The 10,836-nt window shown below is 52.6% G+C and overlaps 5 protein-coding genes across 5 annotated transcripts; 3 read left to right on the plus strand and 2 right to left on the minus strand.

Annotated features, from left to right (window-relative positions):
- Nucleotides 1-674: 674 nt before the first annotated feature.
- EPUS_03733 (uncharacterized protein) lies at nucleotides 675-1,508 on the plus strand (the record flags this gene model as incomplete). The annotated part of the gene is made up of 1 exon (XM_007807716.1): nucleotides 675-1,508. The coding sequence occupies one exon, from the start codon at nucleotides 675-677 to the stop codon at nucleotides 1,506-1,508; it is 834 nt and encodes a 277-aa protein (XP_007805907.1).
- Nucleotides 1,509-2,472: 964 nt separating this feature from the next.
- Nucleotides 2,473-4,400, minus strand: EPUS_03734 (uncharacterized protein; the record flags this gene model as incomplete). The annotated part of the gene is made up of 4 exons (XM_007807717.1): nucleotides 2,473-2,880; nucleotides 2,935-3,621; nucleotides 3,667-3,872; nucleotides 3,965-4,400. 4 exons carry the CDS (start codon nucleotides 4,398-4,400, stop codon nucleotides 2,473-2,475), a joined length of 1,737 nt encoding a protein of 578 aa, XP_007805908.1.
- Nucleotides 4,401-5,083: 683 nt separating this feature from the next.
- On the plus strand, nucleotides 5,084-7,636 carry EPUS_03735 (uncharacterized protein; the record flags this gene model as incomplete). The annotated part of the gene is made up of 1 exon (XM_007807718.1): nucleotides 5,084-7,636. The coding sequence occupies one exon, from the start codon at nucleotides 5,084-5,086 to the stop codon at nucleotides 7,634-7,636; it is 2,553 nt and encodes an 850-aa protein (XP_007805909.1).
- Nucleotides 7,637-8,202: 566 nt separating this feature from the next.
- EPUS_03736 (uncharacterized protein) lies at nucleotides 8,203-8,934 on the minus strand (the record flags this gene model as incomplete). Its single annotated transcript, XM_007807719.1, has 2 exons — nucleotides 8,203-8,322; nucleotides 8,377-8,934. 2 exons carry the CDS (start codon nucleotides 8,932-8,934, stop codon nucleotides 8,203-8,205), a joined length of 678 nt encoding a protein of 225 aa, XP_007805910.1.
- Nucleotides 8,935-9,387: 453 nt separating this feature from the next.
- EPUS_03737 (3-ketoacyl-CoA thiolase) lies at nucleotides 9,388-10,668 on the plus strand (the record flags this gene model as incomplete). The annotated part of the gene is made up of 1 exon (XM_007807720.1): nucleotides 9,388-10,668. The coding sequence occupies one exon, from the start codon at nucleotides 9,388-9,390 to the stop codon at nucleotides 10,666-10,668; it is 1,281 nt and encodes a 426-aa protein (XP_007805911.1).
- Nucleotides 10,669-10,836: the final 168 nt, after the last annotated feature.

Raw genomic sequence — 10,836 nt, forward strand, 5'->3', positions numbered from 1 at the left:
GTCGACAGTTTTTTCGAGTAGTTTTGCGATATTTAGCCATTTTTTAACTGATTTGAATAACAATTGATGGAATAATAGAAAATAGAAAAAAGGGGGTTGTTTTGAGGGTGGGCGGGAAGTCCCACTATTTCCGTCACCTAGCTCCGGGCCGGAGCTAGTCCCTATCCCGAACTACCAACAGCCTCTTGAAAATATGGTGGCGAAGTTGACAATGGCCCTATTCAAGAAGTACAAACATCTTGATTCGATCTTGATCAGCAAGACTGACTCACAGGTGCTTCCATCTTGGCCTCCTGTCTCGCCGGGCAGGAGGCTTCTCTCACCGGGTTACGGTCTCGATGCATTGACTGTCCGCAAGGCCAACAATCGGTTTTGCTTGGGAGATTCAATATGGGAGAGTCTCCCCATTTAGAATGGCAAGGTCCTTCGAGTTCAGGGAATTGCTATCGGTAGGATCCTTACTTTGACCTCAAGCACAATTCAACGGCTATATCTCCATATTGTCCAACCCAGCCTATCAGTTTTGTGCCGTTCTCCGACGCACCGAGTTCCTTCAGCTACTACACAAGCAGCCAGGTCCTTACAGCCCGCCTCTCGTGCCTGTCTCTCAATCCGGAAGCCAGCAAATCAATTTCAAACCCTATACACGGGGCTTCTCGAAGAATGTCTGTTGCATGTGGCACCTCTTCTGTCTTCGGTATGTGCCGCGAGAACGTGGCACTTCTCACCTCAACTCAAATTTCAGCAACCTTGAAAATCTCCCACAATATTCCGAGAGCATTTTCGCCCAGTGGCTGAAGACCAACGCGACGTTCACAGTTCATGGGAAGACCTTGGAAGGATGGACAAAAGAGCAGAAAGTCTACCTGATGCCTGTACTGAGGGTGTTGGATTTTCTCTCAGCCATGCCAGACTTTATCCTCCTGATGCTTCTGATGCTCATCCATTGCCCACCCTTCATAATCATGAGCATTTTCCTGAGCGGCGATAAAAAGATTTGGCTCACCCTCATACTTTCTGCCACCTTTTTTGGCCTGGTTCTGGGAGAATTCTCTTGGATTCGTGACTTCCGTGGACTAACCCAACACTCGAAATTACTCTGGGGGGATTGGACGCGTTTGGTGGAGCCTGGAAAGAGATTGATGGTGGCAGACAAGGGCTTTCTTGGAATGGTGGACGACGGTGCGGAGAAGGGCGATATGCTCTTTTATCTGGTAGGTTGTTCGCCACCGGTGGTTTTGAGGGAGGTCCAAGGAGACAGAGACGGAGGTAGGGATAGGAGAAGGTATGAAGTCGTGGGGAAATGCTACATTCATTTCACCAAAAAGGATCAGGAAGAATACCTGGGATCTAAAGCACCTCGTTCGCCCGAAACGGCGAGTGGCCGCTTGAGATATGAAAGACTTAAAGAAGAGTGGGTGACGAAGCTAAAGAAGAAGGGAGCCTGGGAGGAAATTGATTCAGATTTGATGACGCTCTTCCTCGCTAGAAATAGGCTGGATGGATAATACTTGCATTATCTCACTAGGAATTTGGTGCCTATCCAAGCATTTGGGAAGAAGAGCGAAAGAGAGCCTGAAAGTTAAGTCTCTATCAGTGTCCATGCAATACCAAAAAGCGACTTCAATCGCCAAAAGCACTGCATTAATTTAATCTCATGGTGGCATTTGTCACCACGTTTCCCAACCCCAACCAGTTCACTGTAACAACTCTCACTGCACATTGTTGGAGACCTACAGAGCACATAGGACCGTGATTTCCAACCCCATAAAGTCTGTCGCCCGATTGAGACTCTGCCGAACGAGAAGACGAACTGTTGAGTTTGGACCTTTGATCTCTCCTTTCCTGCTCAGAGTGCTTCAGCTCATACGTACTCCGTTTATCGCCCCACCAGTGCTCCGCTCCAAACCTAAGTCCAGAAAGATAAGAAGAAGAAAATAAACTCCATAGGATAGGCTTAAGGGTAATACTTAATCTCACCCAGCGACCGCCTCAGCAAAGCCGCAAAGGCAAAGAGAAGAAACGGTGGGCTGAATGAATGGATTTCTCTGAATTTTAGCGGCAGAGTTATCCCAGGAGTGATGAGGAGTTGGGGGAAGCGGGAAGGGGATCGCGTGTGGCGGGAGTATTGGAAGATGGTTGGAAGAGGAGGGATGGATTTGGAGGAGATCTATACATCAGAGTTCCTTGTGCATTGTGATCGTGCAGTCTTTCTTATCAGGTGGTTTGGCGGTATATTCGATATAGTATTGCTCTGTTTTAGACGGCTGAAGACATAACAGTAATCAAGTAATAGAGGTAGGAAGTGACCCGACGATGGCTGTTTTCCAGGCGGAATTTGGTGTTACGAGAGTACTTTCTTGAGGCCCAAGTCATGGTAGGCCGTGAAGATTCGAGTTAACTAATGATTGTATTAAGAATACTCCGTATTGGGATCGTTTATTCAAGTTCTTAAATAGGATGCTCCCACCACTACGCTTTGCCAAGGCCGACCAGCACCAATAGAGCCACGTTCATGACGACGAGCACAAGCCAGATCAGCACTGCGAAGATGGTGACAATCCATCCATTTCTCATGTTGACACCGGCTGACCCTGTCTCCCCCTCCCTGGCATCATTCTCGCTTGGCGCTGTGATTACGGTCATGATGTGGCTGCGGCATGTAAAGTAGATCAGTGGTGCTGTGACGAAGGGCAAGATGACGCTCAATGCAACCTGGGAAGCCGTCAAAGCGTCGTTCAAGCCCTGTCTACCCACTGCACCGGCAACGATGACGCTTGGTACGATGCTGATGCTTCTGGTCAGAAGCCGGCGAAGCCAAGGCCTGACAGACCAGTTGAGCATGCCTTCGCTGACCATTTGCCCGGCAATGGTACAAACCTTGGTGGATGAGCCGTCAGCATTACACTTCAAAGGATAACGAGGTACGCTTACTATTCCGGCAGAGGTCCCTGAAAGTAGCAAGGCCAATGCGAACAAAGTGCCGGCGATAGGGGCAATGGTGGTGGAGAGCAGGTTATGTATTCCAAAAAGATCTGCTTCTGCTGCTTCGGAATTGTTGTATAGCCAAGCGCCAGCAGTAATTAGGATGGCGCTGTTGATGAAGAGCGCGAAGGTGAAGAGGGAGAAAGCCAATTCCACCACCGAATAGTGCAGGCATGACTTGATGGCTGCGATCGACGGTCGGTACTTCTCATCCAGACTTTTGGAGTCGTCCGCCGCAGTAGGCGCATCGACTGTGCCGGCATTAACATCAAACTGACGAAGGCGTGACTGTACAACACCAGAGCCGAGAAAAATCGAATGCGGCATCACGGTGGCGCCCAAGATGCCGCAAGACAGGTAAACGCCGTTCCCTCGTACGACCTCAGCCGAGGGCAGATAACCTCTAAAGACTTGCCCTACCGAGGTATTTTGGATGTAAGAAAGCTGTATACAGAAGCAAACGACCACTCCGAGCACCAACGCCATTACAAAATACTCGAAGATGCGTATATGCAGCATGGACCCATTAGGGCGGTAGAAGATGAGGATAACAAAAACATCGACCAACGTGATTGCACAGCCTGCTATCAACGGTATGTGCAGTAGAAGGTTGAGGGCAATTGCGGATCCAATCACCTAGAAAACTCAGCAACGGTGAAGAGCACTGCAGAACTAGCTTACCTCTGCGATGTCCGTAGCAATGATTGCCGACTCAGAGAATATATAGAGGATGATGACTAACCATCTCGGAAGGTGCTTGCGGCAATTTTCAGCCAGGTTGAGGCCAGTCACGCTTCCTAGCCTTATACACAAGGTTTGGAGGAAGATGGCAAAGAGGTTGGACATCAGCACGATGAAGAGGTGGGCGAACCTGGTAGCCGCTCCAGCTAGGGCCGGAGGTCAGCAACCAGTCTCTACCTCATAGCTCGAGCGGCCTAGTAGAGAAAACAGCTTGTCAACTTGAGGTGACTACGCTTACCATTCACATCAGTAGCATAGTTGCCAGGGTCTATGTATGCCACAGCGATCAAGAAGCCCGGTCCGATGAACCGCGAATACTTGGTCAAGATTTCTCGTAGTCGCCTTGTGCATTGGGCAGCGAAGTGCGTGAAGGAAGTCTTGCCATGAGGATCCTCTTGAGGAGCCGATGACAAGGTAAAAGCCTTTCTCCCTGGCTCCTTCTCCTGCTCCTGCTCCGCACCGGCTGGCCTCTCTGCTCTTGATATTGCAGCATCTCTTGGCGATTTGTCCTGCTCTTTGTCCGACTGATTTGAATGCTCGGCTCCATCCAGTTCCCTAGTGTTTGCAATGCCGTTCAGGTCTGCTCGGGTAGTCAGATCTGCGGTGAGCGCAGGGGGGTTCTGATTCCAATGAGGGTGCCGGTCAGTATCATCATTTCGAGAAGGACAGTTCATGATCAATGCAGGTATACTGGTTACTGGAGAAAATGAACCGCAAAATCAGGTCAGCTTGCTTCCAAAGGCTCGGGCCACCAGGTATATATCGTGACGATGCGAATGATTGAATGAATGAATGAATGAAAGAGTGAAAGAGCGTGGGAAGGAGCGAGTGTCACTTCTCGGGAAGCCAAGCAGCCGAGGACGATTTGTCCCGACTTGAAGCCATCATGTGGGGTGTCAGTGAGCCGGTCGGAAGGAGAAGACAAGAGACAAGGGCCACAGCGCCCAGAACGACTCTTCTGGGCCAAGTACGTAGTAAGCCTTCTCCAGGCCATTGCTAAGGCCGTCGCTAAGGCCATCGCTAAGGCCACCGCTCTGAACATGGCCATGACCAGCAGGCCCTAGCCACTCAGACTGCTTGCTGGAAGGAAAGACTTCTGCCGAGTGGGCGGAGCCGGAGTCGGAGTGGACCCTGGAAGGGCTTGGCGTGCTTGTGTTGCTGCACGGCAACACTTCGTTCTTTGTTTACCCGCCCTCCGCATGCTGCACAGATTTACGATTTATCATTGAAGAACAATCATGGTGATGCAGCATTGATAGCTGTTGTACCTGATGTGCTTGGGCCTCACAGTAGCTTTATCATCCTTACTCAACGGGAGCAGCTTATGATTCACAACAGCATCAGATCGCCGGACAACATGCCTTCTGCAATAGCTGCAGCCGCCCGCATATTCGAGGATACAGATGCAGACGCTAAGGCTGCCCGAGCCATGAAAAGTCACAAGCGAACCCCGTCTGTGGGAGAATTTCTTCGAGGAAGAAAGAACAGAGACAATGATCAGACCAAGCTCCGCGCCAACAGTCCCGCCTCTCGCATGTCTGAGACACCACTCGGAGAACGACATGTCAATAGTCCTCCGCAAACTCGACGCGTGCCAGTGAAGGACGATGCAACAAGACCGACGATGCACAAGAAAACAAAGAGCAATGTATCCATCAAGTCATTCATCAGAGACAAGTCATCGGATTCCGGGAGCATATCATCCTCGGACGGACGAGTGGACAACCACAAGCCGAAGAAGTCCAAATCGTCAACCAGTCTGGCCACGCTCTTCAAAAAGAAGTCCAAGAAGAACCTCAAGGATGAGGCGCCGAAAGGGCAAGAAAATATATCACCCCCCGCGTCTGCCAACGTGGAGATCACCAGGTCGCCCATATGGGCACAGTTCGCAACTCAGCCACTCGAGGACCAACAGGGCAAGATACACTATCCGCCAGGGAAGAGAAGGACAGTTCAGGAGGAGATTGACCTATACACCCCCAAAGATCTGGCCGCGAATCGACCGCTGCAGCAGAACGTTCACCAGGAAAGCCGGGGTCTTGCGGAGAAACCTCCACAGCGCCCATTTTTGGAGCACAGGTCATCCCGCAGCTCCATCTTCAAGGAGGATCTTGGCGACGATCATGACAGGCAGCTGGACCAGAAGCGATTGCAGTCGTCCCCCTTGAGAGAAGCTCGACCACCATTGCAACCACAATCGTCCCATCATTCTCAGCCATCAGAAACCCATGAGAAGCGGTCATCGAGGGTCTTGGCTGCAGTTGATACACTCAATCTACGGTCTCAGAAACAGGTCTCGTCGACACGCAAAAATCAAGAGAACTCGAGTCTATTGACGGAAGAAGAGATAAATTCGGCGTTGGAATCCCTACTCGATGCCCGGAATATTGCACCGAATATGAGAAGCCAGATGCGCGGCCTAGATATCAGTATGAAATCAAAGTTGATTCAGAACCAGCGAGGTGGCAGTGGTTCATCAACCTCTTCACAAACACCAACCACAACCGACAGAGACAGGAGAGACCAAGGAAGCAGCAGGCCAAGAACGCGCGATGAGGAAGACGCAAAGGAAGCCAAGCGATCGCGCTCGCGGCCTCGGAGTCGAGCTTTCACCTTGACGAGACGTGGTGATGATGGTGCCTCTCCAACGAAAAAGCAAAAGGGAGAAGAATCTACCCGATCTAGAAGCAAATCTCGTCCCAAGTCCGTGGACATGTCCTCGATGCGTCCGAGCTCTTCTCGATCACTCAAGTCGTCAACTTCCATCAGTAGTCTGTTCTCGTTCAACAAGCCAGACACGGCTGCTGTGCCAGGAGACTTCATTCACTATTTGCGTGAAGTGAAGAAGCCTGAGCTGGTTGAAATTGGCAAGATGCATAAGCTGAGGATCTTGCTTCGCAACGAGTCGATAGCCTGGACGGACACGTTTGTCAAGAGTGGCGGCATGGATGAGGTGGTTGATCTGCTGTATCGCATTCTCCAAGTGGAATGGCGAGAAGAGCACGAGGACAATTTATTACATGAGACACTGCTCTGCCTGAAAGGTCTGTGCACAACATCGCTTGCGTTGGAGCGGCTGGCAGAGATGGAAGCGGAGTTGTTCCCCAAACTGCTGGGCATGCTCTTTGACGAGGAGAGAAAAGGACCATCAGAGTTCAGCACCCGCAGCATCGTCATCTCACTCCTTTTCGCCCACCTCTCCGCAACTCGCCACGCAGACGAGACGACCCTCGCCTCCCGCGCCAAAACAATCCTACATTACCTCAAAGACCCCTCCCCCGACGAAGCCAAGAAACCATTCGACTTCATCGAACAAATGCACATCAACCGACCTTACCGCGTTTGGTGCAAAGAGGTGGTCAACGTCACCAAAGAAGTCTTTTGGATATTCCTGCACCACCTCAACGTCATCCCCATCGTGGACAACAGCAACAAGACCGAGCAGACCACATTTACAGACCGCCACTACCCGCCTCCTCGGCCACCTCACCCCGCAGCCCCCTACGTCGGCGGCGTAGAATGGGAAGCAACATCCTACCTGGCCATCCACCTGGACTTGCTCAACGGCCTCCTTGCCTCGCTCCCCAGCAGGGACGAAAGAAACTCACTCCGCCAAGAGATGCGCGCAAGCGGATGGGAGAAAGCGATGGGCGGGACGATGCGAACGTGCAAGGAGAAGTTTTATGGCGGCGTGCATGAGGGGTTGAAGGTCTGGGTGGCTGCGGCGAGAGAGGACGGGTGGCCGGTTGAAGATGTGAGGGCGGGGCCGCCGAGAGAGAACCCGAGTCCGAAGAAGGGGACTAGTCCGGTCAAGAAGAGGGACGAAGCGCCGAAATTGAGGCTTGACATTGGAGTTCCCGTGGCTGTTGGCGGAGAGGGGTTGGGCAAGGGAGGGGCCGGGTGGGTTTGATGTGAGGAGTTTTGATCATGGATGTTGTTGTATGTTGGATGAGCGGGTGAGTTAATGGGGTGGGGTTTGACTGACGAGGTGGCCCGTCGGATCAGGCTGGCCGACGTCTGCTCGTGCAGCAGGCATTGGACGATTAACGAAGTGGAGTTTGGAGTATTCTGGTTTTCGTTTTCTCTCTTATCATTCGTAATGAGAAACATGACTTCTATCACTTCGACCACCGCCTTTCTGTGCATCTCGTCTTATTGTGCTCCTCTGTGCTTGCTGCTTCGTCCTTCGATGACTTGCAAGTCTCTCGGCCTGGTCCGCTGGTTTCTGAACCTCTGACCTTCTTATCTAACAGGCTCCTTCCCAGGCTAGGGGAGTGGGACGGCGCCTGTGTGGAGTTGTGTCACTCTGACCGCATCACCAACTGTGTTCTGAGAGACGAGCACAACAAGGTCAAGGCCGTGGTTATATGAGTTGATCCATTCACTGCTGAGAATGCTTACCATTGATCCCGACGCATCTGGAAACGGTGACTCGGATTGTTGTCGGATTTCTGTCTCCAACTGCATCATCTTCCATCATTCTGCCCCTGCCGATTCCTGCTCGAGCTTGGCCTGGGACAGTGTACCCATCTGCTGTCTGTTACTTTCGGGCAGTTTACCAAAGTCATTCCAAGCATGCGAAGTCATTTTCCGGAACTTCGATTCCGCATGTCAGCATTATCCTCATTCCCAGCGATGAGTCCAACTTACAGCATCCCAAAATGTGCCTCCCTCGCCCTCCACCTCCAAAAAGAAGACCCAATATCCCACGATCAGGACCGTGAGGGCAAACTGCACAATCTTCGTCCCCTTGGTCCAGCGCGGTCTGGCGTACTTCAGCTTCGCCCTTCGCCGATATGTCTTCTCGAAGTGGAACTGGTGTTTTGGATGTAGAGTGGTGAAGTCCGGGGGCCAGGTCTTGCGGGCACGGTAGGGATTGGTGGTTGCGGTAAAGGGGGCGGGAGTGTAGGGTGCTGGCGTGGGTTTCCAGCCGAAGATGGATTTTATGGCGGTCCAGAGATTGAGCGGTTGGGCGGTGCGGACTTGGGTTGGGCGGCGGGAAGTCGGGCGGTAGGTACCTCGAGGCAGGGAAGAGGGGGATGGGGATGGAGAGGTTTGGGATGGGAATCTGAAGGTTGTGGATGGTGCGGTACGGGGTGAGGAGGTGGTTGTGCTGGCAGGCCTATTCTGATCACTGAATTGGAGGCCATGTAGAGTTTTCCGTCGGCTCTGCGATGTAAACTGACCGGCCTGACGACAGCGCAGCATGAAGGATATGGGACGGCTTGAGGCCGCTATCGTGTCGAAAGGGCAGTGTCAGTATCAGTATCAGTATCAGTATCAGTATCGGTACAGTATCAGCCCAGTCTCAGTATCAATCACATGCAGAACGTTGCCCGGCGGTTGGAAAATCCGGACCAGGCGGGTGCCAAGCTTCTCCAGCAAGCGAGTCTGGCGCCGGATGATCGCACATGGCACATGCCGAGGCTCAGAACTGGGGTGCATCGTAGTACTTTGGAGGTCATCCTACGGGTATTAATGGATTGTTCTGCTCTGGTTCGCAGACTCTTGTTCGCAGACTCTTGTTCTTCCATATATCCTGCTCTCCACTAATGTTGAATCGTATACATCTTCTACTGTCAGCTAATTGAGAGAACTCTCTGATAATGGCCCAAGGCATGCTCTCCCCTCGAGTCACTCTCGTCGTCCCAATACTAACACATGCCAGCCCCAAACAAAGCCCAGGAGCGCCTCTCCCAAGTCGGGGGCCACCTGTCCCACTCATCCATCACTCCCTCCAGCTCCCCAAAGACCTCGATCCTTCACTCTTCCCCCGACGATGTGGTAGTAACGTGCGCTCTTCGCACACCCTTCACAAAAGGCGGCAAAGGTCTCTTTAAAGATACCCCGGGCGCAGACTTACTGGCCGGAACATTCAAGAACCTGATCTCACGATCAAAGATAGACCCTAGCCTGGTCGAAGATATCGCCGTGGGCAATGTCCTCGCCCCGGGTGCTGGAGCGACAGAATTCCGTGCTGCGGCTCTTGTTGCTGGCTTCCCAGACTCAACTGCCGTCAAATCGTTAAACCGACAATGCTCTTCTGGACTGCAAGCATGCGTCGACATCGCTAATGAGATCAGAACCGGCATGATCGAGATTGGCGTCGGTGCAGGTGTGGAGAGCATGTCCTCACAGTACGGACCCGGGGCTGTGACCGAGTTCTCCGAGCTGCTGGAGAACCACATGCAGGCGGCCAACTGCAAAGTACCGATGGGCGTGCTATCCGAGCAAATGGCCAAGGACAAGAAAATCCCTCGAACCGAACAAGATGCATTCGCAGCAAGTTCGTATCAGAAAGCATTAAAGGCACAGGAGGCGGGTTTGTTCGACGAAGAAATCGCCCCCTTAACAGTCAAATACACCGACCCCAAAACCGACGAGGAGAAGACAGTCACTGTGACCAAAGACGACGGCGTGCGACCGGGCATAACCGCCGAATCGCTGGGTAAGATTCGCGCCGCCTTCGCCAAAGACGGCTCCATCCACGCCGGCAACGCCAGCCAAGTCTCCGACGGCGCCGCCGCGGTCTTGATGATGAAACGCTCGACCGCGCAACGCCTGCACCAACCAATCCTCGGCAAATTCGTCGCCGCCTCCATCGTCGGCGTCCCACCACTCCTCATGGGCATCGGGCCCTGGAAAGCCATCCCCGAGGCCCTTGCCAAAGCCGGTGTCAGCAAAGACGACGTCGATATCTATGAGATCAACGAGGCATTTGCGAGTCAGGCGGTTTGGTGCGTCAAGGAGCTGGGGTTGCCCTTTGACAAGGTGAATCCTAAGGGCGGCGCGATTGCGTTTGGACATCCGCTTGGCTGTACTGGGGCCAGGCAGGTGAGTACGCTGTTGAGTGAGCTGAGGCGGACGGGCAAGAAGATCGGCGTGTCGAGTATGTGTGTGGGGACGGGGATGGGCATGGCGGCTGTTTGGGTTGCCGAGTAGATGTATACTCCTAGTGGTAGCTGCATGGGCTGGGCATTGTATGGCATTGACAGGAGTAGATGGACCAGGAAGGGCAAATGCAGGGACCACGAGTCCTTGATAAGTATCAGTACGACTTGTATCTTCTATCTGTTCGACAACGTTAGCCATCAACCACCTATCCACGTC

The sequence above is a fragment of the Endocarpon pusillum genome, assembly GCF_000464535.1.
Source record: "Endocarpon pusillum Z07020 unplaced genomic scaffold scaffold7240, whole genome shotgun sequence".
Taxonomy (NCBI): Eukaryota; Fungi; Ascomycota; class Eurotiomycetes; order Verrucariales; family Verrucariaceae; genus Endocarpon; species Endocarpon pusillum.